General features: G+C 35.4%; 3 protein-coding genes and 1 pseudogene across 14 annotated transcripts; 3 read left to right on the top strand and 1 right to left on the bottom strand.

Annotated features, from left to right (window-relative positions):
* The first annotated feature begins 2,743 nt into the window (after positions 1-2,743).
* Positions 2,744-7,863, top strand: LOC114162972 (Sec14p-like phosphatidylinositol transfer family protein). The gene is made up of 14 exons (XM_028046998.2): positions 2,744-3,220; positions 3,319-3,622; positions 3,930-4,029; positions 4,145-4,411; positions 4,502-4,579; positions 4,706-4,807; positions 4,913-4,962; positions 5,125-5,224; positions 5,326-5,424; positions 5,524-5,637; positions 6,014-6,146; positions 6,731-7,131; positions 7,422-7,496; positions 7,595-7,863. The coding sequence occupies exons 1-14, from the start codon at positions 3,187-3,189 to the stop codon at positions 7,613-7,615; spliced, it is 1,878 nt and encodes a 625-aa protein (XP_027902799.2). The 5' UTR covers positions 2,744-3,186; the 3' UTR covers positions 7,616-7,863.
* Positions 7,864-8,103: 240 nt separating this feature from the next.
* On the bottom strand, positions 8,104-12,810 carry LOC114162973 (phosphatidylinositol/phosphatidylcholine transfer protein SFH3-like). 2 transcript variants are annotated; one of them, XM_028046999.2, is made up of 15 exons: positions 12,558-12,810; positions 12,101-12,244; positions 11,245-11,497; positions 11,010-11,109; positions 10,644-10,910; positions 10,334-10,411; positions 10,137-10,238; positions 9,992-10,041; positions 9,700-9,799; positions 9,525-9,620; positions 9,350-9,409; positions 9,164-9,257; positions 8,711-9,066; positions 8,542-8,616; positions 8,104-8,458 (listed from the first exon to the last, which is right to left on the bottom strand). In XM_028046999.2, exons 2-15 carry the CDS (start codon positions 12,144-12,146, stop codon positions 8,432-8,434), a joined length of 1,704 nt encoding a protein of 567 aa, XP_027902800.2. In that variant the 5' UTR covers positions 12,147-12,244; positions 12,558-12,810; the 3' UTR covers positions 8,104-8,431. The 2 variants fall into 2 exon arrangements, with proteins under 2 accessions (XP_027902800.2, XP_027902801.2); XM_028047000.2 differs by having other exon boundaries at positions 8,711-9,060.
* A 1,718-nt stretch (positions 12,811-14,528) lies between these two features.
* LOC114163393 (pentatricopeptide repeat-containing protein At1g56690, mitochondrial pseudogene) lies at positions 14,529-18,695 on the top strand (annotated as a pseudogene). The gene is made up of 2 exons (XR_014984718.1): positions 14,529-14,873; positions 16,409-18,695. The product of XR_014984718.1 is annotated as a pentatricopeptide repeat-containing protein At1g56690, mitochondrial pseudogene (transcript).
* LOC114163394 (bifunctional dihydrofolate reductase-thymidylate synthase) lies at positions 18,535-25,570 on the top strand. 10 transcript variants are annotated; one of them, XM_028047704.2, is made up of 12 exons: positions 20,794-20,834; positions 21,411-21,934; positions 22,027-22,426; positions 22,493-22,537; positions 22,730-22,795; positions 23,451-23,512; positions 23,614-23,688; positions 23,754-23,919; positions 23,994-24,117; positions 24,631-24,737; positions 24,821-24,976; positions 25,215-25,570. In XM_028047704.2, exons 2-11 carry the CDS (start codon positions 21,498-21,500, stop codon positions 24,929-24,931), a joined length of 1,593 nt encoding a protein of 530 aa, XP_027903505.2. In that variant the 5' UTR covers positions 20,794-20,834; positions 21,411-21,497; the 3' UTR covers positions 24,932-24,976; positions 25,215-25,570. The 10 variants fall into 10 exon arrangements, 8 of the variants coding, with proteins under 8 accessions (XP_085523287.1, XP_085523286.1, XP_085523285.1 ...); XM_085667160.1 differs by lacking the exon at positions 23,451-23,512 and adding an exon at positions 18,591-18,695 and having other exon boundaries at positions 20,759-20,834; positions 23,614-23,919; XR_014984720.1 differs by lacking the exon at positions 23,451-23,512 and adding an exon at positions 25,101-25,127 and having other exon boundaries at positions 23,614-23,919.
* Positions 25,571-25,586: the final 16 nt, after the last annotated feature.

The following is a 25,586-nucleotide window of genomic DNA, read 5'->3' as shown; positions in this document are numbered from 1 at the left end:
ACCCACATGTTAGCCTTTTTCCTCAAATAACAAACTTAGGTTGGGATAGCAATTTTTTTTTCCAAATTGAAAGCAATTAAGAAGATAATATATATCATATATATTTTCTTACGAATAACTTTTTAACTACCTTTCAATAAAAAGTAGAAGAAAAAACTTTGGGAATATTTAGCTCTTCTTTCCCTTATTATTTTGTATAACAAAATATTGAGATTTACAAAAAAAAAATATGTTCTATTAAATACTAGTTATTTACAATTTAAAAAATTATAAAATTTACATATAACATTAAGAAAATCATATTTTTATCTTTCCAAAACATTCTTTTTTGAGGAATTTAAGCACATGTATTAGAAGACGATAATTTCAGGATGTTTTGATTTCATTGAATTTTAGTTTTGAGTAAGCTTTTATCTTTTTAATTTTTAGTCTCTTGTTTTTATGGATATTAAAACACTTTGTTGAAGGCGTAAAAATCAAAGTAAGAATTGTCTTTTTACTATAAATTGATAACCCAAAGATTTGAATTTTACAAAATCAAATATTGTATAGGTATTTGTGGATTTAATTATAGTTTTCTTAACTTGAAATTTGAACTAAAATGACAAGTATTATGGGAGAGGACAAAAAGTATAGTTTGATGGATTATTTATTTTAGTTATGTAAAACCTTATATGTTTAGTAACGTGTGTTGGTTTAGATTAAGTTATTAATGTTATTTATGTTGTATTTTGTTTGTTTTTTTTTAAATCAGTGTAGAATTTCCAATTGATCCAACCTCACTCAAACAACAATTTTGTCACTCAAGCAAGAAAACAACTAAGATAGAAACAAAAATCTTTGTTTCATTTTCATACGAGCAAGAATATCTTTATTGAGAAAAAATACACCGCAATCAAATTTTTATGCAAAATTTTCAAAAACATTTATAAAAATACTAAAGTTTATTACGAGTTTCAACATCCTTACCCAGTTTAGAAATACTAATTTGCAACATTTTTATTACTTAGATTTCATGTTTCAATCATTTTAACTCAAAGATGCTCTTTTAAAAGCTCACCCTCACCTATCAATTGTTTCAAGAGGAAAATAAAGTGTGTAAAAATTCAACTAAATTGTGGTATTTGAACATTTATACCTCAAATAGAAAAAAATGAATATTAAATATAAATTTTGACTAAATAATAAATGTTATTCCAACAATTAATATTAAAATTAAATTCACGAGTTTAATGTTTGATATAATAATTACTTAAAAAGAATTATTGCGAGTTACAACAATTATCTCTAATATGATTTTGAAAAATAAAACAAAGCTTGAGGTGAAGAACTAAAACAAATTGGAAAAGGAAAAGAGTAAGGGAAAGGAAATCAACATGTGTTAATGAAACATTTTACTAATAAAAATTATAAAATTGGAATTAAAGGAATAATAATCTCCTCCTTTCTGAATGATATATATTAGAAACTAATTTATAAAATAATTCACACGTGAATTTATAAATCATAATTACGATGATAACGTGTTTCAGAGGAATCTATTACTCAAGAATATTTTTTTTAGTTGATTGGGTCACAAATCTCGAGTCACACAAACATAAAGCCAAACACCTTCAACTTGTGTACCTCTTCATGGGCCAGAATGTTAAAATGTTAAAAAAAAAAATTATTAATTTAGTTTAACCTTTTTTCACAGTGAAGAGGCAAAAAATATCAGTATCTTTGTGAATATGATGAAATAATTTACGTATATTAAAATATGTCAAACGGAGTTACGACATGCTATACAAAATATTGACAACACCATTTTTTTTCACGAACTTTTAATTAATTATACTGAAAAAATGATTGAAAGAAAATAATTCGACCCAAAATTATCTACAGAATAAATCATCTAAATATATTATATGTAAAAGCATAATAGGATTTTTATTTAGTAGTGGAGCATGATTGATGCGTGAGAAACGCCATAAGCCAAGTTGTTTATAAATAGAAGCAAAATTTGTTTGCGTGTTAATTATTTGGTTTAGAAGTTTTCCTTAAGTCAAGTTGTTGTTTGTAGTTTGCATCAAAATCAAGATGACTTATATTTTGGTATGCAAGTCAATTTGATTAAGACAAGAAAGTTGTACAATAAATGCAATTTACGATTATTTATTTTATTTTTTTATTAAAGAAAAAACCCCAGACAAAATTAATAAAGGGGGTGTGGCTTTTATTGAGTTTTCTTGTTAGACTTTTATCGAGTTTAATGTAAAGTATAATTATAAAAACTTTAAGGATAAAAACAAGAGAGTGATAATGCAAATCTAAATGAGTGTGGCTAGGTTTATAAATTATAATATACTATGAATTTATGTAGGAGGATTTGTGTCTGAAGATATATTAAAATACATGAATATTTTTTCGTTATGATTATCGAGGTAAGATTAAAATAAATCAAGAGAAGAGACGTTGACTTTTGATTTTCCAGACGAATATTCGTTTGTTAGTTGAATTAGAAAATTATCATAACAACGATTTTGTCAAAGTTATCCTCTGTGAAAAAAGTGGATTATGAAGATACATAGATAACATGTTTGAATTATGAAGATAGTGTCTTTACCTGAGAACTTTACAGAGTTAGGTAGAGTGAAAAGTGAAAGGTTTTAACAAAGAAAGATGAGATCTAACAAATTTAGATGCGGAGAAGAATGGAAGGTGAAATCATGTGTTGTTTTTGTGCGTAACTTTTAGAACACATTGAAAGACAGGTGTTTGACGAAATGCCTCCCCTGAGGGAATGAACACTGGCGCTTTCCAATTGGCTCATTCTCTGAATCTTCTCACACCCGCCACCGCCACGTGGCTGCGCCACTCAGCCAAGTGGGACCCACATGCTGCCTCCTTCCTTCTCCAGCTCCTCTTTCTATAACATCTCCCACGCGCCTTCTTTCCTTTCCTTTCTCCTCTCTCTAGCTGTCGCCGACGTCAAACGCTTCTTATTTATTGTTCCTATTTATTTCTTTTATTTTTATTTTTTATTATCGTAATCGTCTTTTACTTCACTCGCAAAAGCATTTCGCACCTTTGATCGGAATCGCTCACAAAACGAGTACCACCTCCTTCAAATTCAATCCTATCTACAATTCCTAGGGTTTCTCAATCCTTTATGTGTTTCTGTCGCAATTGATCATCGCAACCGCAATGTCCGGTCCCCTCGATCGTTTTGCCAGGCCTTGTGAGTCTCTCTTTGGTTAATTTCCTGAAAATTGGCCCTATCTGTGACGTTGGATGGTGTGTTTGTTTCGTTTTGAGTTTGATTGTGGGTTTTGACAGGCTTTGAGGGGTTCTCGGGCAGTGATGAGAAGAGAGAGAGGAGATCTGACTTTGAGAACTCCGAGGATGAGAGGAGGACAAGAATTGGATCTCTCAAAAAGAAAGCACTCAATGCGTCCTCCAAATTCAAACACTCTCTTAGAAAGAAGAGTGGCAGGAGAAAGAGCGATGGCCGTGTTAGCTCCGTGTCGATTGAGGACGTTCGTGATTTCGAGGAGCTGCAAGCTGTGGACGCTTTTCGCCAATCCTTGATCATGGACGAATTGCTCCCTGAAGCGTTTGATGATTACCATATGATGTTAAGGTAATTCAAGGTTTTTAATTTCTGGTTGTCATCATCCTTGACACTGCGAAAAATTGCAGCTGATGCGGCCGCTGTTGCAATGCGGCCGCAGTGAGTTCGAAAACCTTGATGGTGCGGTTGAAATTGCTGTTGCGGTTTGTTTTTAAAACCGTTATAGCGCAAGAATTTCAATTGCAAAAAGTACCACAAATAGAACTGGTGTTCTTGGAAAAAAAAAAAGAATGAAACCCTAGTTTGGTGTTGAGTTTCTTGTATGATTTTGGACAAATGAACTTGTACCTGACTTTTCTTAATTATCGTTTTGAAGATTTCTGAAAGCGAGGAAGTTCGATATTGACAAGGCAAAACATATGTGGTGTGACATGCTACAATGGAGGAAGGAGTTTGGCGCGGACACGATTATGCAGGTAAAAGTGGTCGGAATTTGGCACATGTGTATCGCTTCTGCTTTGGCAGGTGTTTGGTGCTGAGACAATATTACGCTGAATGATCGCCTTACATACTGTTTCGGGCTTTTGTCAGGATTTTGTGTTCGAAGAGTTGGATGAAGTTGTGAAGTACTATCCACATGGCCATCATGGCATCGATAAGGAGGGAAGGCCTGTTTATATTGAAAGACTTGGAAAAGTTGATCCAAACAAACTTATGCAAGTTACAACTATCGATAGATACGTCAAGTACCATGTGCAAGAGTTTGAGAAAGCTTTTGCAGTAAAGTTTCCTGCTTGCACTATTGCCGCCAAGAGGCACATTGATTCTAGCACAACGATCTTAGATGTTCAAGGAGTGGTATGTTACCTTTAATTATTCCTCTATGTGTTGACTTTTAACCAAAGGCCTAGAACTTGCAACATGTTTGTTATATAATTGACATTACAGGGACTTAAGAACTTTACGAAGTCTGCTCGGGAACTCGTTACACGATTGCAGAAAATTGACGGTGACAATTACCCTGAGGTGTGTCATCTTGTTCCTTGTGTAATTATTATACTTTCTTTTGGAATGCTGATTTCATCTGTTATTGGAAATCTGAAAGATATACTATGGTCAGTGACTAATGATTCTTTTATTAATGACACACAGACCCTTTGCCAGATGTTTATTATAAATGCTGGGCCTGGATTTAGGCTGTTGTGGAGCACTGTCAAATCTTTTCTCGATCCCAAAACAACTTCTAAGATTCACGTATGTAAAATGGCCATTTTCCAGCTATGTAGAGATCTGTTTAGTGATGTTATGACTTATAAGACTTCTGAAGCTGTTTGATATTTCTTTTGAAACATTACTTAGGTTCTTGGAAACAAGTACCAAAGCAAATTGCTAGAAGTAATAGATGCCAGGTACTTGATGTCTCTATTTTTTATATGTTTATTATAATCTGCATGTTACAATTTTATATTTATTTTTCTTTTCCTTCTTGATTAATACTTCATAAGTTTTTGCACTTGTACAATTTGCACGATCCTTTTAGACGCCTAATTATTATTTTGCACATGATGAAGTGAGTTGCCGGAATTTCTGGGAGGTAACTGCACCTGTGCAGATCAGGGAGGTTGCCTTAGATCTGATAAAGGGCCCTGGAAAAACCCTGAAATATTCAAGGTTATATGCTGTTCTTGGTTGATTTTTGATAGGTTATATGTATACTATGTCAGTTTCACTTGTGATAGGCTGACAGTTGATTACATGTGAATTCTACATAGATGGTTCTCAATGGTGGAGCATGGCGGTCAAAACAAGTTGTAAAAGTTCTTAACAATGAAAGAAAGGTTATTGTGTATGCTAAGCCGGGATACCCAACGGTACTTTTTTTTTAAACGGAACCCAATGCCATTGTTCATACCTTTCTTCAATGTCCATGTTATTACCGGTCATTTAATTTTATCACCTCTTCCTAACAGGTCAAAGGCAGTGATACATCCACTGCTGAATCAGGGTCAGAGGCCGAAGATATATCCTCTCCAAAAGCAATGAGGAGTTATTCACACCTTAAGCTGACCCCTGTTCATGAGGAAGTAAGTTTTGACTTATTAAAGAAGTTGCTACTATTGTCTTGATGTGTGCATCGTTTCCTGGCTTGTTAATTTAGGAGTGTTTGTAGATTGGATTGGATTAACTTTGGGAGGAAAGTAATTGATCTAATCCCATGGATTTCTTATTTTACCATGCTGTCATTTTGGTTTTAAATTCACATTCTATCCAATTAATCCGATCAAAAGTGGTTTTGATTGGATGGTCATTTTTTCTTTTTTTAACTGTTATGGGAAATAGTAAATACAAATCTGGTATAGTGAGAACTGTACCAAATTCAAAGTATCTAATATCTTTTAGAGGATTGCACTGTGTTCTGTCCTAAATATAAAATTTGTTTGCATTCGTGTTCTTTGTCAGGCTAAAATAGTAGGAAAAACAAGCTTTGCCAGTAACTTGTCTGGATACGATGAATATGTTCCAATGGTAGACATACCTGTTGATGCTGGTTGGAACAAGAAAACCACCCTACAAAGGTCTTACACCTCAAAAGGTTGGTGACTTATGATGTGGTATTTATTGATGTACACTTTTGATGAATTCTTTTATTTTTGCTTATTAAAAATTAATCCATATGCACAATTGCTTCTAAAATCTGGTATGTTGATAGGCCTTACGCTCCTTGTATTGGGTTGTTGTTGGCTTATTATTTGCACCTTAGATTTGTGGTGATTGTGTCTGTGTCTAGACTGTCACTATAACTCTCAATTAACTTTTCTTTGAATTTGGGATTCCGTGTTTATATTATGTCTAACTGTGTACTATCAATTATTTATCTGGTAATCTTAGTTTTCAGTATAACATTCTTCTTGCTATTTGTTCTCATGCTAGAGTTTTTGTGGTCTCTGCACTGAGATATTCAACTATTGGATCCTTGACATATACGGAGAATATGTCTGAACTTGAAAGTCAATAATAGGTTTGTGATGGGCCTGTTAGAGTCGTAGAGGGATCTAAATAATCCCTAGAAACTGTATCTAGGAGTCTTAGCTTTGTTGCTAATCAGTGCAACTTGCCTTTTGGATTTGAATTGTTTGATGCAATTTTCTCCAGAAACTTAATTGAATTTCAATACAGGAACATCTTCTCTTCCTGTCAATCAGAAAACTCCAGAGGGACTTCAAGCTCGTATTTGGGTAGCACTGTCTATCTTCTTCTTGACCGTATTAACTCTTTTACGTCAAGTTTCATACCCTGTGACCAAGAAAATTTCTGCATTATCATCTAATGATGATAGGAGTACTTCAGAACCACCTACTGATACAACAAACATGGAAGTTCGTCCTACGACCTCAAATCCACCTTCTACAGAAGAAAATATCCTTCCCTCCATGCTGAAAAGGTTGGGTGAGCTTGAAGAGAAGGTTGATACACTCCAATCTAAACCATCTGAGATGCCTTATGAGAAAGAAGAGTTGTTGAATGCTGCTGTATGCCGGGTGGATGCCTTGGAAGCTGAGTTAATTGCTACTAAAAAGGTAGGATGCTTATGTTATTTTCGACTTTTTGAAGATCACGACATCATGCCGATGATCTCTGTATTTATGGGGTGCATGTGTAAAGCATTAAGGTCTATCCATGCCTTTTTCATATTTTTCAATCAAACTAAAAAATGCCATTTACAACAGAGAAAAAATTAACATCTGCATGTAATTGAGGTTTGTTTGTGCATTCCAAAATGACATTGTATAGGTTAGGGGTATGAAGAATACAGTGTCTAATTGATTGCTTACCGGGGTCCCTAACATTTGAATTTGATTTTACATAGGCTCTTCATGACGCATTAATGAGGCAAGAAGAGCTGCTTGCTTACATCGACAGACAAGAAGAAGCCAGGTTTCGGGTAAGTTGGCAACTGTATCATTTTGAATAAAGTTAAAACCTTGACATACATCTGATTTTTTATATTTTTCTTTCCTTCATTGTCTGTGTTTTAATCAGAAAAAGAAGTTTTGCTGGTGAGATTTGTTACTGAGAAAGAGATTCTGCACAGGATGTCACGGTTGTTCTTAAGGAATGTTAACCTTGCACAAGATGTAACCCTGACTGCTGATTTTCAGTATAATGAGAATTGTTTCTTTCAACGTGTGTATATCAACAATACTGCCTTTGCTGGCTTGTGAAACACGAGCCTTTTTTTTTTGTGTGTGGTTACAGTCTTTTATCTGTGTTTGCCTTTGTTAGTTGAAAAGTTCTGTTCTTTTTTTCAATCTCTTGCGGTATACTTTTGCTGAGTATTTTCAGTAATGCTAAAACACTTGCATTCAAACTTAAATTAGTGGTTCCGAAATGATTTCACTCCTATACTAAGATACTAAGATGTGTCAAGTCAAAACAAATTCAGTTAGTAAACTATTTTTTGATAGGTAGCTATATGGTTCAAATGAAGTCATGGTTTTAATCTAGTGTTGTCAATACATTGATTAAGGATTTACGTTAATGCACCAATCAAAGAGAAAGGGAGAACATACATTTGATGATTATGTGAATTCACACTATACTTCCAAAAACAACTGTATATGAAATTTTAAGATGATGCAGAGCCAAAGGGTTACATTGGTAAAACACGTTTTGTTATTCTCAATGAATTAAAGCTTGGATAATATGATTTTTTTTTTGGTCAAAAAAATATGCAATATTCCGACATATGCACAATTGTCTGGGAATGGCAAACTTTTTATTGGATCGGCACAAGGTTTTATTAAAACATTGATAAGCTGTCGAAATGGAAAACCTCCAATTTTACAACTCTTCCTGATGCAGTAAAACTATTTGATATCAAGCAGCTAAACAGCCGAAGCGGAACTGTAATCAAAAACCAAAAAAGTGTGTGAATAAAAGTAGTAGATAGATAAACCTATAGAAAAATTTATGGTAGTACGACATACCAACTTCCTCTTCTTCCTTTTCTTGTCAATTTTAGCTTGGAGTTCTCCTTGTCGAGTAAGGGCTTCGTCAAGTGCCTAAAGCCGAAATAGAAAGCCGAATAAAATACGAAGTTGAACTATAATGGAAATAACGTTCATGGCATTAAAATAGGAAGGAAAAGTCGTAAACCTTTTTGGTTGCATCCAAGTCTTGTTCGAGAGTGGTGACTCTGTTCAGAGCATTATTCAGCACTTCCTCCTTTTCGGGTGCCATGATAGATCTCTTGTTGAGGACAGTGACTTTCTCTTCTAGTTCAGCCATGCGCTTCATAAAGGTCATGTAATCATTGCATGAGAAGGTGGCCGCTTTCATCATAGTGCTCTCATAATATCCTGGATTGCTAAACAGTGCTGCTTCATTCAGTTTCCTTGGCATGTTCTTTGTCATGCGGATCATGGTCACAATCCCCATAATGAAGGCCATGATTCCACCAACGAAGTGATTGGTATTCACCATAGGTGTCTTGCTAGCAAAACAATCTGCACCTTTACGAAATTAAAGTCATAATTTTAGCAGAAGTAGCCACAAGTATGTGTTATTATATTACAAGTGCAAGGGAACATTCATTTTTATGTAAAATACCTTTGTCATTCTCTATTAATTTGTTCCATGATGAATTTACTGGCTTGCCAAGCACAGGGGCAAATCCCTCGTAGTTGTACACAGGCTTTACCATCTGCAATATTATATATTAAAAGGGCAATTCTTAAAAAAAAATATGACAGTAGAGAGAGAAATTTTGATTTACATTTCGTCAATGGAACTTACCTCTGGAGATGCGCATGGCACATCAACATTGAATGTCTGTGGAAATGATTCTTTGTTTCCCTTGATAATATAGGCCAAAAAGTATACTAAGTTATCAAATATTCTAACAAATAAATACGAAGAGTTTCACTACTAAGTTTTGCAGTCTGAAATTGCTAAAAGGATGGAAACTTACTACATTTTGATGTGCTTTCCCGTTTTCTGTGGCTGTTTTCTCCTGAATCCCTGACAAGGTTTGTCTCTTGCATTTGCCCTCGCCATTTTGAATCATCTAATTCATCAAGAACAAATACTTTATTGTTTTACTTTGCTGCTTAACTAAAGAAATTTATCCTTCAGCAGTAAACTACCTTGATGATATCTGGGTCATTCCATGGCCCCTTGTCAGAAAGCATGCAACCACCTTTATCTGCACAAGTACAAGTACCACCCAAGAACTCTGGAAGTTCACTGGTAAACAGAATAGACAACTGAGGTGTTATTTATAGTCTTTAGGAGCAATGCCAATGACATAACGGAAGAACATGTTTAATGGTATTTTTATACATCAATGAATTTGATCATGAAGAGTTAGCATTACTCAATACCAAATAACGTATTTGATGAATGAAATACTTCAATGGGAGAGGAGATAAATTTAACCTGGCATCGATGATTTCAAGCAACTTGCTCTGGTATTTGTTACCCAGGACCTGTACAATAAACCATTAATCTGTTCAGTGTCCCTGCTTAACTAAAAACCTCCTTGGTTTTGGTTTTAATTTATCAGCAGGCTAAAAACTTTTACATGGATTTTTGCGGTGGTCTTGGGATCTAGGAATGACTTAACGGTGTTCCACAAGAGCCTAAATCCAGAACCAGCATTGATGATGAACATACGGTTCAGTGACTGTGTAGAAAAAAAAAAGAAAAGTTTCAATTAGGGTAACTTTAGAAGGACGTTGAAACTGTTTCCATGCACATATACATAAAATAAACCAGTACCTCAGGGTAGTTGTCACCATCAATTTTCTGAAGCCTCTGGAGGAGATCTCTTGCTGCTTTGTTCAAACTCTTGAGACCCTGAGCAAGCATGCTAGTCAGCAATTGTATGAAACTTGTTTCCATTTGAAAAAATAGTAACAGTTGATATAATATGATATGATATGCATCGCAAATAATTGGAATGGACATTGGCTTTATAAATTATAGTGACTATCATATAAGGTGTAACTACTGTTCTTTTCTCATATTGGTTATTCTTTGGCAGAGAAGTTGATGAACTGAAACATGTCCATAAAATTTTCACACATACCACTCCTTGCACATCCAAAATAGTAGTGCTTTGGTCGATGTGCTTCTTTGCTGCAATGGAACAAGCAGGTAACTTAACAGCAAAGGTCCTCTCAAACTCCTTTACGTGGTACTTGAGATAACGATCCATTGTTGTTACTTGCATCAACTTGGCAGAGTCAACCTGACCCAGTTTTTCAATGTAAACGGGTCTGCCATCCTTGTCAACCCCATGATGCCCTTGTGGGTAGTATTTTAGAACCTCATCTTGTTCAGTGAATTCAAAATCCTTAAAGACAAAAAAACTACGATGAGATACATAAACAAAAAATCACACAAAAAAAGATCACAGCATGAAAAGTGAGTTTCCTTTTCAGCAGAATAATACCTCTGAGATGGTGTCAGCACCAAATTCCTGCCTCCATTTAAGCATATCTGCCCACATTTGTTTTGTTTTCTCAATGTCAAACTTCCTTGCTCTCAAGAATCTGGATCATAGTACAAGCAAAGTATTAAGTATAGATATTAGAGTGTGCGATTAAGGTGTAAACAACAAAGGTAATTTGCTGATACTACATCTATTAAGTAAATCTATGAGCAAGAAAACTTTTTCACAAGGCCACCTTAGCATCATACGGTGATCATCGTGTCTTGAGGGCAATAGTTCTTCCAAGACAAGTGCTTGGCGTAAAGCATCAACAGCTTGCAACTCTTCTGCATCAAGATCATCCTCGATAGCGAGAGACATAACCCTGCTGTGCCTCCTCCCCTTCTTGGTAAGGGAACCCCTGAACTTAAGTGAGGCACTCATGGCCACCTTCTTGAACGATCCTACCCTTTTCTTCTTTTCATCGTCGGAATATTCACTTTCACTGCCTGTGCTTGCAAGAAAGTAAAATTTACACTCACAAGTTTGAACAAGATAATTGAAAAAAAGAAATCACACTCTAAACATCTTCATCCGCTCCTGTTGTACCAGTTTCTATTAACAACCTTGGCAAAGGTAAACTACATATTTTTCCCATACCATACATCTGGATCCATAAATACTTTCTGTTTGTTATCCAACCAAGCATTTAATTAATGAATAGCAGTATAGCATTGGATGCATTATTTGTTGCAAAGTTTATATCCGTACAATTTTACAGGTACATTAATTATGTAAACCAATAACATTAATCAGTAGTTTTTGTTTGGAACTCTGCATTAAAGTGTTTTTGCAATGGAAACCAAACCACAGAAGAAGTCAGCCATATGCACATTTCTACCATGTCCCAATTTCTGCAAACGGAACATCTAAAATGTGAAGCGTTTGTCTATGATATAGCCTGCAAATTTCTTATTATGGTGTGTACCATCCCACGTTCTAGCTAAAGTAGATGAAGATTTCACTGTGCGTGCATAAAATAAAGTGAATGCAGACAAAGAAACTGCAGAGAAGATGTTGCAATATGAAATCCAAGGAATTATTAGACTTACCAGGTTTAACGGGTTGGTCAACAGGTGAAGGCACGATTTCAGCCATGAATAATAAATTTTTCTTACTCACAGAAGCAAAAATGGCCCTAAGGCAGTCAAGTACTAGAATACATCAAGAACCCACAATGAAGCTTTGACGTACGCCTGCAACATATAGCCAGCAAAAAACACGAGTCAAGAAGCTCAAAAAACCAATGCTTCTACGACAAAACGATGAATATCTGGTATGCATGGAAAAAAGGGAAAAAGAAAGAGAGACAGATATCTCAAATCTTAATGATCAGATGCTACTCATGCATGCAACTAGAAATCCTAAGAATGTGTGTGTTGAAACACATTTTCGTCACATTCAACGCCAATCAAGTGTCAACAACATGCATCAAAACGTGCTTCTAGTTTATGATTTGAACATGATATTATCATAGGTAATGAAGGAGGAGGATATCAGAGAGAATACCTTGACTATGGAATGTAGGGGTTGCAAGAACCAAGAGATCAAAAGCCTGAATATATGGTTTCCGAATAAACCTCTGAATGTGGGGGCACGATGGGATATTCAAAGGCTCAAAGTTGGTGGAACTAGTAGACAAATTTAGACTTTGCTATTTTATTTTTCCCTTGTTTATTTATCTGTCATTTTCTGTTGAAGAGGTCTTGATTTGGTGATTCTTTGGCCTTGCGAAATGCAAGCCACTCTGTTGCTTCACAATCACATTATTCCTCTCCAACTCATTAGCATTGTTTTTCTTCCACACACGTATACTCTCTTTTATGCAAAACTCTACCATTCATTTTTACCCAGTTGACTTTTCGAGATATCACAATAACAACACACACAAAGTCATCAATCACCTCATCTAATTAACACCATTCCTTCAATAACTTTACTTCCTAAATTAGTCATGTATACCAGAAATGTAAACCATGTACAATATTTTTAGCCATCTTTCTAACGGTTTGTTTTGCACAAAGGATATTTATGAGAGAAGCATCTGTACTTCAAATTTATCAAAAATGTTTAAATAAAATTTTGGGCTAATTATGTATTTTTTTTCTAAATTATAACACGATTTTAGTATTCGTCACTTTTGCAAACTTTAATCATGTTATGTCCACCTGCTTCAGAAATGTATTGATATAGTCTCTTTTGGAGTTTAAATTCTCTATTGGATTAGATTTTTTGTTGTCATCCTTTAGTGAGTATTAAAAGATACACAATATGGATACTTTAAAAATTTTTTTATTATATTTTAAATTTTAAAAATCAGTGATCAATCAATGTATTTTGAAGACACATCAGATAAATAATGCATAAAAACTCATCAAAAAATCTAAATTCTTCTTTTGTCCAACAATGTTAACTATTTTTTACATTATACACGACAAATCATGTTGAACGTAGTCCATACCTTTTTCAATATCTTACATGTATGTTAAGTCAAGAAACCGTAAATATTATGTTGAGTGGAGAATAGTGCATCCATACATTTTTTAAGTACGCTAACACAATCACAATTTAAAACAAAAGAAACATTTAAAACTCGTTATAGTTTAGGATAAAAAATAATTAACTATAGAATTAAGATCCAGTGAAATGAAAAATAGAATATAATGTGATGAGATAATTTAGTAAGCATTATCAGAATTGAAAAGTTAGGAAAAAATGAATGATAACTCAATTCAATGTAGAAAAAATTTGAGTTTAGAAAGTATTTACAAAGGAAATTATATTCACTTCATCCTTCATCTCCAGAGAAAATTATATTTATATAAAAGATTCCATTTTTGCTAATAGTGCTGGCAACACCTTATAATGTATTTCTTTTTTCTGCAGGCACATACTTAAATTTTATTATTGCTTTAAATTCATTTATAAAATTAAGAAAGATACAATTATTAAATAGAGATTGACTCTTGAAAAAAGATTGTTTTTAATAAATTTGAATGAAGCAAGATAGCATCTGATCTTATAAATAGTTCCAGTCACTCTATTTAGCTTGAGTGTATTATAACTTTCTTTTTTAAAACAATAATAATAACAAAGAAAAAAGTTGTTTGATGTCATTTTAAGAACATTTGACAATTTGACAATTTTTATAAAACTAAAATAGTATTAACAAAAATTAACTTGTTTATATTTATAAGAGAAAGAAATAATGATTAATAATAAAAAAATAATGTCGAATGATATTAAAAAAAAATGTAATATAAAAGTACGAGTGTCTTAACAAAAAAAGACTCAATTAACATAATCTTGCTTAAAAAGAAAAGGGGAGAAAGTTGTTAGCATGATCTTGCTGATGAATTTATTTATTTCTATTTGAGCTCGAATAACATATATACAATATATAATATGGAGATCCACTCATATTTATGTCATGCCCCCAATCTATGGGTGCAAAGCGAGCCCGGCCCGCAGGCCCGATAGAAAAAGTGCAGGCCGACATTTTGAATCCTTGGGTCTGCATAACTCTGCCCAGGCGGGCCAAGCCCGCTTCTGTTTTATTTTTTCAACCCTAAATCAATTACTCACACTCACTCATCTCATCTCAAACGAAACACTCAACACTCAGAGTCTTCTTTCTCTTTCTCTCTGAACTCGCGACGACGAAGCGCTACCCAGGCAACGACGGTCCTCTTCGAACGGCGGTTCCCTCGCAGCGGCGATCTCCTCGCATTGGTGAGGTTCCCATGCCAGCAGTGATCACCTCCCAGCTCCGATCCCCTCTCAGCGTCTTCTTTCTCTTCCGGCGACGAAGCGCGTCTCCTCAAGGTTGATACCATTATCTTCTTCTTTTCATCCTATTTTTTTTTAACTTCAAAACTTTTGCTAGAGATATCAGCGTTGTGTTTCTGAAGTAGTATATGTTAAATTCAGTTACATTGAACTTAAAACCTGTCTCAAGAACGAATACATCTTGTATCTGGCCACTTGCAACTTTTCATTTATCTGTTTTGTGATTATTGTATGATGAAGATGTCCTGAAAAACTGGTATTTGATTGCTCATGTGGAAATTGGAATTGAAATCAATCAGATGGGCCTGAAATCTTGGAAGTTGTTTAGAGTGATAGGTTTAACATTACTTATTAGATATGGCTAAACTTGGGGCCAAGGGATGATGCAATTAAAGGTTGTATTTGAAATTCTCTTAGGGCTTGAGCTTTTGAAGTAGACAATCAATAATTTATAATGGTGATAATAAAAAGGCTAATTTTGGCTTAAATACCTTTAATACCTTTTGGTCCTCATTTTCGTAGTGTTTGTTGCGGATGACTCTCGTTTTGACAGAAGATATAAAATGGTCCTCATTTTTATTGAATGTTTAGAATGGTCTTTTTCGTGTTTAAAATGGTCTTTTGGTCGCAATTCGTGTTTTATTTGGTCTTTTTTTGTAATACCATTTAAATCATTAACGAAGCATAGCATTGTACAAGTGGTGGCACGATTTGTAGTAGGGTGTGTTATGTCGAAAATGAGGACCATTTTAAACATTATGTCGAAAATGAGGACCATTTTAAACATTATGTCGAAAATGAGGACCATTTTAAACATTCGGTCAAAATGACGACCATTTTAAACATTTTGTCAAAATGAGGACCATTTTAAACATTCGGTCAAAATGACGACCATTTTAAACATTTTGTCAAAATGAGGACCATCCGTAACAAACACTACGAAAATGAGGACCAAAAAAGTATTTAAGCCTAATAAAAATTCATTACTTCTAAAATTATTATTAAAAATAAAAAAAAGTCTCCATGTAAATAAATTATTTTCTATCTTATATATTAAATTTATTTTCATACAAAATATATTTTATTATTTATTGTTTTATAAATAATTTTTTTATATTTTCAATTATTTAATAAAATTTATAAAAATAATTCTAAATCATTTATATATATAATTTTACATTACCTATAACAATAAGGACATTTTGGATATCTAACTTTTTCTATTAATTTTTTTTAAATATGTCACATAAGTCAATTCAGTCACAAATTTCACTCCATTCCGTAATCCACTCTAAAATCACCTTTGAATCCCTTAAAAGAAATAACACTAACTTCACTCTCTAATCCTTTCGATCTCTTCCTCTCCTTCTCCTTCTAATCCTTCCTCCCAAAAGAACATAGCCTTAGGGATTTTTTTTTTTCTTTTGTATTTGGGTCTTGATTTCTAATTTGGGGAAAGTAATCATTTTTTTGTTAATGGGGAGGTCGAGGAAGAAGCGTTAGATAAATAGAACATTGAGACTTGTATGTTTACAAATGCTAATAGTGCATGATTATGCATTCATATGTAGATGGGTCACCATGGTCGTGCCACTATGCTATGGAGCATGCTTATGCAAGTGAGATTACAGTGCACCACTGCTAATGCCATTGCACGTTACGCGCGTAGCGGTAAACTAGACCATGCTCGCAGGGTGTTTGACGAAACGTCTCTCCCTCTCAGAACCATCTCTTCATGGAACACAATGGTCGCTGCGTACTTTGAAGCCTGCCAACCATGCGAGGCTCTCTTCTTGTTTGAGAGAATGCCCCAGAGAAATACCGTATCTTGGAACGGTCTCATCTCAGGCTACATCAAGAACGGAATGTTGCTTGATGCACGCAATGTATTTGACTCAATGCCTGATCGCAACGTTGTTTCGTGGACTTCTATGGTTCGTGGCTACGTGCAAAATGGTGGTGTTGCTGAAGCGGAACGTCTCTTTTGGCAGATGCCCAACAAGAACGTGGTATCGTGGACCGTTATGCTCGGCGGGTTGCTGCAAGAGGCTCGCATTGAGGATGCGCGCAAGCTCTTTGATATGATGCCTGAAAAGGATGTGGTAGCGGTTACCAACATGATTGGAGGGTATTGTGAGGAGGGTCGTTTGGGCGAGGCTCGTGCACTGTTTGATCAAATGCCGAAGAGGAATGTGGTTACTTGGACAACTATGGTTTCTGGGTATGCAAGGAATGGGAGAGTGGATGTTGCGAGGAAGCTTTTTGAAGTGATGCCAGAGAGGAATGAGGTGTCTTGGACTGCCATGCTTATGGGTTATACTCATAGTGGGAGGATGGGAGAGGCTTCTAAGCTTTTTGACATGATGCCGGTGAAGCTGGTTGTTGCTTGCAATGAGATGATCATGGGGTTTGGGCTTGCTGGGGAGGTGGATAAGGCGAGGTGTGTGTTTGAGGAAATGAAGGATAGGGATGATGGAACTTGGAGTGCCTTGATTAAGGTGTATGAGAGGAAAGGGTATGAGTTGAAAGCGTTGGGTTTGTTTCGGAGGATGCAGAGAGAACGAGTTGCGCTTAGTTTCCCTTCCTTAATTAGTGTTCTTTCTGTGTGTGCCAGCCTGGCCAGTCTTGACCATGGGAGGCAGGTGCATGGCCAATTGGTGAGATCTGAATTTGATAAGGATTTATACGTTTCCTCGGTCTTAATTACAATGTACATTAAGTGTGGCGATCTTGTGAGAGCAAAACGTGTTTTTGACAGGTTTCCTTTGAAGGATGTTGTTATGTGGAACTCTATGATTACGGGTTATTCACAGCATGGATTGGGGGAAGAAGCTTTGAATGTTTTTTATGACATGGGCTCCTCTGGAGTTCCACCAGATGATGTTACCTTTATTGGGGTTCTTTCAGCATGTAGCTATAGTGGCAAGGTGAAAGAAGGGCTTGAATTGTTTAAATCAATGAAATGCAAATATCAAGTGGAACCGGGAGTTGAACACTATGCTTGCCTGGTTGATTTGCTAGGTCGAGCAGGCCAGGTTAATGATGCAATGAAACTAGTAGAGAAGATGCCAATGGAACCTGATGCAATTGTTTGGGGTGCATTGTTGGGAGCATGCAGAACTCATATGAATCTTGATTTGGCTGAAGTTGTCGTTGATAAACTTGCACAGCTAGAACCTAAAAATGCTGGACCTATCGTCTTGCTTTCAAATATGTATGCTTCTAGAGGAAGATGGAAAGATGTTGAAGTCCTTAGGAAGAAAATAAAATCTAGGAGTGTTATCAAATTGCCTGGTTGTAGTTGGATTGAGGTAGAGAAAAAGGTACATATGTTCACTGGGGGAGACAGCAAGGGCCACGCTGAGCAGCCTATCATCATGAAAATGTTGGAGAAGTTAGGTGGATTGTTGAGGGAAGCTGGGTACTGTCCTGATGGTAGCTTTGTCCTTCACGATGTGGATGAGGAAGAGAAGACACATAGCCTGGGTTATCATAGTGAAAAGCTAGCTGTAGCATATGGACTCCTAAAAGTGCCTAAAGGAATGCCAATTAGAGTTATGAAAAATTTGCGGGTTTGTGGTGATTGCCATTCTGCAATTAAATTAATCGCAAAAGTTACTGGAAGGGAGATCATTTTGAGGGATGCTAATAGATTTCATCATTTCAAGGATGGTTACTGTTCTTGCAAGGACTATTGGTGATTCCTTGAAGCTCATATGACCTAAGTCTTGAAGTTATTGGAATAAAGGGTGGCTTTACCGCTGAGTTTGATGGACTTGTATACCATGTGCTCTGGGATCAGTATTTTACAATCAAATGGAAGCTCCTCATTACGAATTGCTAGTGTGACATACATAAGTGAGTATTTTATCCTCAAACTTATGTTAGAATAGATTGAATGAAACATTCACTTTAGAAGAGTTAGCACTTCGACCATACCAATTGCTGTCAACTTTAGTGTCTCAACTAAAGCAGTCCAAGGAGGTTATGGCATGGTTTTAAACTTTATGGATATGCTCTGACTCATATACCCCATAGGCCATAACTAGAGTTTTGTTTTAGGAGCTTTTGATGGGGATTCAACCTATATGACAAAGCAAGAACATTAATTGCAAGGTAATCAATCATTTAGTAGCACCGGAAACCACTTGATACTCTATTTTATCCCTCTACCTTTTAGCCATATTAGATTTTAAAGAATAATTCTAGTGCGTATAGATAAAATATTATTAATTTCCTTACTGAAATAGAATATTTTATCCTTTCTACCCTCATAAAAGCAATTCTTGAGGCTATGTAAAACTAGAGAAACGATATTTTGACAGCATTTTCTTTTGACAAGTTTCACAAAGTCTATCTGGCTCCTACGTGGTTTCTGTTTTATTTAATTTTTTGAAAAAACAATTCCACCTTGTTGCGAAAGGGACAAACTCCTCACACAAAGTCTCTTCACTTTTTTGTTTCGAAAGTTCTATGCCTCTTCTCTATCCCTGTAGTGGTGTTACCTGTGGTGCTTCTGGTGGTTGTCCTCGGCAGTCATGCACTGCAAATTTGTTGTTGTGTCTCTGTCTCTTTACTCCCATATTTAGGGTTTTTTGGATGGTTTTCTGGACGGCACTATCGTGGACGGGTGTAGACTTTTGTCGTCATTAGTTCCGTTCTTCCAACCATGGAGTCCTTTGACATTGTAGGTAAATTTCCTTCTTCCACCATTTTTGTTTTTGAGTTTTTTTTTTGATTAAGGGTTTTTTTTTCGAATCCCCTGTTTTTGCATTCTCTGCTTTGGGTTCCCATGTTGTGGGTTCTTGAAACCTTAATATTCCTTTCGTGTTCTTGTTTCTCCAAATTCCTCTCTCGTTCTTGTCTCATGAAATATGTTAAAAAAGAGCCATTTATGCTACTGACATATCAGAAAGAAACTCATCCTTGTATTTATGGTCATTTGGATCTTGAAGCACTGTATCGGTACATTTATTGAAGCAATGTATCGCGAGATGTGAAATTTATTGATTTTCATATCCCTAAATAGTTTATTTTGTTAGTTTCTTCGGCTCTTTGACAGTGATGAAGGATTATTCCTTTGTTGGGGTTGCATATGCTATTTATTTACTAGGTTATAAGTAAAGTCTGCCTAGTTGTTTTTTTGAATCCGTGAAATTTTGAGTTTTGATTTCTTCTCATTTTTATTTTCCCTCTTTTTAAGCATACAAGTATGAGCTTTGTTTACTATTATTGATCTCTTTTTTGAGGTCTTAATTATACATAGCTGAGGTGATTTTTGATTTCAATACATCATATGGTGTACCCTATTTTTTATCTGTGTATTGGAAGTAGTTGGCTATGAATTTAACAGGTAGCTTAGTTTTTGACCAAATAAATAGATTATAATGTCATGTTACTGTAATTTAGTCCAACCTTCTCTTTATTGTAGTATGAATCTGTTGAATGTGAATGTAACTTAGTTTTAATCACTTGTTGAATGTGAAAGTTTATTTTCTTTGGTTAATCAGAAAGGTAAGAAGGTAAATGCCTCCAATATTTTCTTATGGCAAGAAGTTTAATATCATAAGTTCGTCTACCACTTCATAAGGAACCAAATGGGTATTTAAAAGAAATGGGGGTGTAAGAATAAAGAAGGGAGGTGTAGATTGGCAACAGATTGTTTGGTATTTTATTCGCAGTGAGGGGGTTGGGCTTCCTCGTTTAGAAGGCGCGGATCATACGGCCGATTAGTCCATTGTGACAGATTCTTCTTAAAAATCCATTGCTCAGAAAGCGGTTTCTGTCATCTTATTCACTTTTGCTGTTGCTGGTTGTTTCCATTGCTAACCTTTTTTCTTCTTCTTTCAAATCTTCATTTTATTATCTTATGACCTTATAATTCTCTGTTCGGATTTTTACATTGATCTTGACTTCAAAAGCTTCGTGGACTTTTGCACCAACTTCTATTTATTAGGTCATTACGCATCCAAAGTTTCGCGCTTCGCCTTCACATCGGTCAGTTCCTTCTTCACATTCTATGTTTTCTGCTGTTGCTTTTTTTTCTTTTTGTGTGTTTGAATATTATGTTGCATGTGTTGGATGGTTATTTTTGTTTTTGTTTTGGAAGCTCACTATTTTTTGCAGTGGGTTGCATAGAAGATGGTTAAACTTTTTATGTGCGTCTTGTGCTGTTATATTCTAACAGTGCGGGTTTGATTTGGTTGTAGTGGACATGGTTGTAGTGGACAGATTTTGGGAAATTACTTATTAATGTTTGGGTGGGTTCCAAATTTTATTGCCGAGTCTTGGGAGAGTATTCTCATTTTGCTGTGAAGGCTAAAGATAAAGTCTTAGACTTCTTCATGCATTAGCTGCAGCGGTTTTTTCCGAAATATATGGGGTTATGCTCCCTCTCCTCTCTCCAGTAATTAATTCTAAGGCAACCTAGGTCTTAGTTGAATAACTTCCTGCTCATTTTTTTTTCTAACGACATGCAAAGTCCCCTTCATCTCATTGTGTTACTTTGCGCATGGCTGGTTTCATTTATAGTTACCTTCTTTAATTATGGTCTACTACCTTTTTTGGTTTCAGATTCCGCTGCACTTCCAAAAGAGTTGGTTGTGCAGTTCTTGTTTTCGGAAACCATCTTTAAGGTTCTGTCGGCGTTTGAGTTCTGTAATGGCCAGTGATTTTTCTGTCATCTCCAATGGAGACAGCAATGGCAATGTCAATCCACAACCTAATAAGCAAAGGACTTACCAAGTGGTAGTGGCTGCCACTCAAGATTGGGGCATTGGCAAGGATGGGAAGTTACCCTGGAGATTGCCTACTGATCTCAAATTTTTTAAGGAGATCACTGAGAAAACATCTGATCCTGGAAAGAAGAATGCCATTGTAATGGGAAGGAAAACATGGGAGAGTATCCCTCTTCAGTACAGGCCTCTTTCTGGTCGCCTTAACATTGTTCTCACTCGCTCAGGCAGCTTTGATATTGCAACGTCAGAGAATGTTGTTATATGTGGAAGTATGTATTCTGCATTGGAAATATTAGCTTCTTCTCCTTACTCTCTGTCAATTGAGAAAGTATTTGTTATTGGAGGTGGTCAAATATTTAGGTATTTTGTTTTCAAGTGTACTTTTTTTCATCTGCTCTTTCCTTTTCGTGTGAAGCTCTTTCTCTGTTATAGCTGATAATTTCCATGTACAGAGAGGCTCTCAATGCACCCGGATGTGAAGCTATCCACTTAACAGAAATTCAGTCAAACATCGAATGTGACACTTTTATGCCTTCAGTTGATTTCACTATATTTCGGCCGTGGTACTCATCCTTTCCTAAGGTGGAAAACAACATACGCTATTCTTTCATCACTTATGTTCGTGTAAGGAGTTCTCCTTTGGAGTCCCTGAACCAGAATATCGATCCAGTTATTGATAATAATTATGATTCCATAAAATTTGAGGTCAAGGATTTTTCTTTTCTTCCTAAAATGATTTTTGAGAGACATGAGGAGAATATGTATCTTAAGCTGGTTCAAGAGATCATTTCTGAAGGTACAATAAAGGGTGATAGGACGGGGACTGGCACCTTGTCAAAATTTGGTAGCCAGGTAATGTTTTGGTTGGTATATTGAGGGTTGTTGTAGTTTATATGCTGACTTTGTCTTTTTCCACAGATGAGATTCAATTTACGCAGAAGCTTTCCTCTTCTGACAACTAAGGCATGTGGTAGAGTTTATGGTTTAAGGCGCATTTGATTTACTGTGTAAAAGAATCTGTCTTTCGTGTGAACTGTTTTTTGTTTTTTACTTTGGTTTGAATATTATAGTGTAATTTAGTGTTTCTTGCGAATGAGAATATCTAGTTGTAAATTTTGAGAGAAAATTTGACAAGATTTCTTCAATTGATTGTAGAAAGTATTTTGGCGAGGAGTTGTTGAAGAGCTTCTTTGGTTTATCAGTGGCTCAACAAATGCCAAGGTATTAATATCTTCTGCCAATCTTTTCCATACACACATGAATCCTCACCTATCCTCAGTTTGGTCACAAACAAGCTGACATGAGCCAACTATTGGAGAACATAACGGTTGTGTATCTTATAACATTTGAGCTCGGATTTGAATAATAGATGTAAACATGTGGAAAGCTCTGGTTCTTCTAAGCTAACTCATTTCTTTTATTATCTACTTCTATAATATATTTGAACTTTAAAATATGATTGCATTCTTTAGTGTTGGAATTTTGAAAACGATATTCATAGATACAGAGTATAACATGTGAAAAAATGCAATTATAGAATAATTAGTTATGTGTACGTACCTGAATTGACATTCTTCTCTACGAGCATTACGAAACCTTGTTTTTCTTGTAGAGAATTATTTAGAGATTATGTGTGAAATAACAAATTTATTATCCCTCAGGGTAGGCTTGGTTTGATAATAAAACAATTTGCACTTGCTAAGCGTTTACTGATTCTTTGTTAGTGCCATAGAGATAAAGGGTTGCGGACTAAATTTTCATTCACAGTTTTTCACTAGCATCAGGCGCTTTATATTATAGTTAACTGGAAATTTTTTACTGGTATGCTAGATTTTATTGTATGATCTTCAGTCTGAAAACAAGGTATATTTGGCAGGTGCTACAGGAAAAAAACATTCATATATGGGATGGCAATGCATCCAGAGAATACCTTGATGGGCAAGCATGATTATATGTTTTAACTTCGAAGTACACATTGTGCATTTTTCCTTTATATTGTTGCAGTTAGTAATTGGTTGGCTGTACATGTTTTATTACAGTGTTGGTTTGACAGAGAGGGAGGAGGGCGACTTGGGACCTGTTTATGGGTTTCAATGGAGGCACTTTGGTGCCAGGTAGGGGAATTATATATTTTTTTGGAATTTGCTCAAACATTTACTCGCTGTCTTACCTTTTATAGGTACACGGACATGCATGCTGACTACTCCGGCCAAGGGTTTGATCAGCTTTTAGACGTTATTAGCAAGATAAAGCATAATCCTGATGATCGACGAATCATTCTTTCTGCGTGGAATCCAGCTGATCTTAAATTAATGGCACTTCCACCTTGTCACATGTTTGCACAGGTCTGCCACTTCCAGCTGATCTTTGAAAACTCTCCCCTCACATATATTGATTTTTGTAATTTTAACTTTCGCAGTTTTATGTATCACACGGGGAGTTATCATGTCAAATGTATCAGCGATCTGCGGACATGGGCCTGGGCATTCCATTTAATATTGCATCTTATGCCCTTCTGACATGCATGATTGCTCATGTTTGTGGTATGTAAATTATCAAAGCATTCGTCGTAGACCTAAATATGTAGTCAATTGATAAAATGTTTTTAGATTTTGTGGGTGTAATTAGTGATGATGTATCCCATTTTATTTGGTTGTTTGACTTTAAGCTAGTTAATAGGTGGTGTGGTACTCGAAGATTCAATTTTATGCTCTGGCTGGCAAAGCCTGCTTTTTTCTGTTTGCTAGAATTGGCCCTAGAATGTTTAGGTCAGGTGGTTGGTTTAGACTTGACAAGTCTTTTATATATCAGTTTTGTTGGACTTTAGTTGTGTGTGGACATTTTCTTTATAGTAACTGAAAATTTTGCATAATAGAGGCCAAAGTTTTTGTTTTTCTTGTTGGTATTTTATCTGTACTCTAATTTTTTTGGTGTACGTAGGTTTAGAGTTTATAAAAGCTTATTGGTTTTGATAATATCACTGGAGAAATAGTGCAGCTTAAAAGGTGATTATGTAAAATAACTAACCCTTTTACTATGACTTGGCTTTTTCTCAGATCTAATTCCAGGTGATTTTATCCATGTTATTGGGGATACACATGTTTATAGTAATCATGTGAGGCCTTTGCAGGAGCAGCTCCATAAACTTCCAAAACCTTTTCCAGTAATGTCTATTGTTTAACAGTTCTTTTAGTTTGTCTTTTGACTCTTTTTCCTTGTTGACTCCCTTAATGTACTTTGAAGCAGACTTTGAAGATAAATCCAAAGAAGAAAGACATAGATTCTTTTGTGGCTGCTGATTTCAAGCTCATAGGCTATGATCCTCACCAGAAGATTGATATGAAGATGGCTGTCTAAGTTGGGGTTTCTCATTTCCTGGCTGTTTCTGCCTTTTGAATCGAGGTAAGTACGTGGTTTTGGTTTTGGTCTTTATATAGAACTCTACTGGATTATGTGTTACCTTTATTATATGTATAAAAGGATTTCAATAGAATGTTGTTTGGTGCTTTCTTTGGCCTATGATCAGTACTGAGGTTGGCGAGCTAAATGACAGGTTCAGTACTGTTTAGGTTTTATAGCTAGTTTTGCAAATCTATATGAATTTGAATTGATTTAAAATCTTAATGCTATTTTGCATCAGTCCTGTATACTCTTCGGGAACTAAATTTCTAAAAGTGGCGTGAAAAGGATGATTCAACTAGCATGTAAGGATAGCGCAAAAAGTAATTCCCTTCCATCACCTCAGAGTCCAATTTCAATAGTCCAGCGCTTAAAATTGTGTACTACTAAAGATGATCTCGTAGACAACTATTTAGTTCATACATATTATTTGTGGGAATCCTTTGGGTCCATGTTTTACCACTCAGGTGATTTAGATTAATTTCAATTTCCATCCTTTCCAATGTACACGCTCCACTATAATTTTGAGGGATCGATTACTCGATGTTTTAGATAAGCATTTTCTATGTTTTATTATTCGAACTTTTGGACAAGTTACTTCTGTGCCTATTTT

The sequence above is a fragment of the Vigna unguiculata genome, chromosome 9, assembly GCF_037176805.1.
Source record: "Vigna unguiculata cultivar grain cowpea cultivar isolate G323 ecotype 2 chromosome 9, ASM3717680v1, whole genome shotgun sequence".
Lineage (NCBI taxonomy): Eukaryota > Viridiplantae > Streptophyta > Magnoliopsida > Fabales > Fabaceae > Vigna > Vigna unguiculata.
Note: the sequence above shows the minus strand (reverse complement) of the source record. Positions and strands in the feature narration are given on the sequence as shown.

Coding starts and splice junctions, on each gene's coding strand:
- LOC114162972 (XM_028046998.2), top strand. CDS start 3,187: ATGTCCGGTCCCCTCGATCGTTTTGCCAGGCCTT. Junction 4,412..4,501: donor TCTTAGATGTTCAAGGAGTG/GTATGTTACCTT, acceptor TTGACATTACAG/GGACTTAAGAACTTTACGAA. Junction 4,963..5,124: donor CTAGAAGTAATAGATGCCAG/GTACTTGATGTC, acceptor CACATGATGAAG/TGAGTTGCCGGAATTTCTGG.
- LOC114162973 (XM_028046999.2), bottom strand. CDS start 12,146: ATGGCTGAAATCGTGCCTTCACCTGTTGACCAACCCGTTAAACCTG. Junction 9,800..9,991: donor CTTGAAATCATCGATGCCAG/GTTAAATTTATC, acceptor TCTGTTTACCAG/TGAACTTCCAGAGTTCTTGG. Junction 9,410..9,524: donor GGAAAGCACATCAAAATGTA/GTAAGTTTCCAT, acceptor TATATTATCAAG/GGAAACAAAGAATCATTTCC.
- LOC114163394 (XM_085667158.1), top strand. CDS start 21,384: ATGGTCTACTACCTTTTTTGGTTTCAGATTCCGCTGCACTTCCAAAAG. Junction 22,427..22,492: donor TGTCAAAATTTGGTAGCCAG/GTAATGTTTTGG, acceptor CTTTTTCCACAG/ATGAGATTCAATTTACGCAG. Junction 22,796..23,613: donor GTGGCTCAACAAATGCCAAG/GTATTAATATCT, acceptor GTTTTATTACAG/TGTTGGTTTGACAGAGAGGG.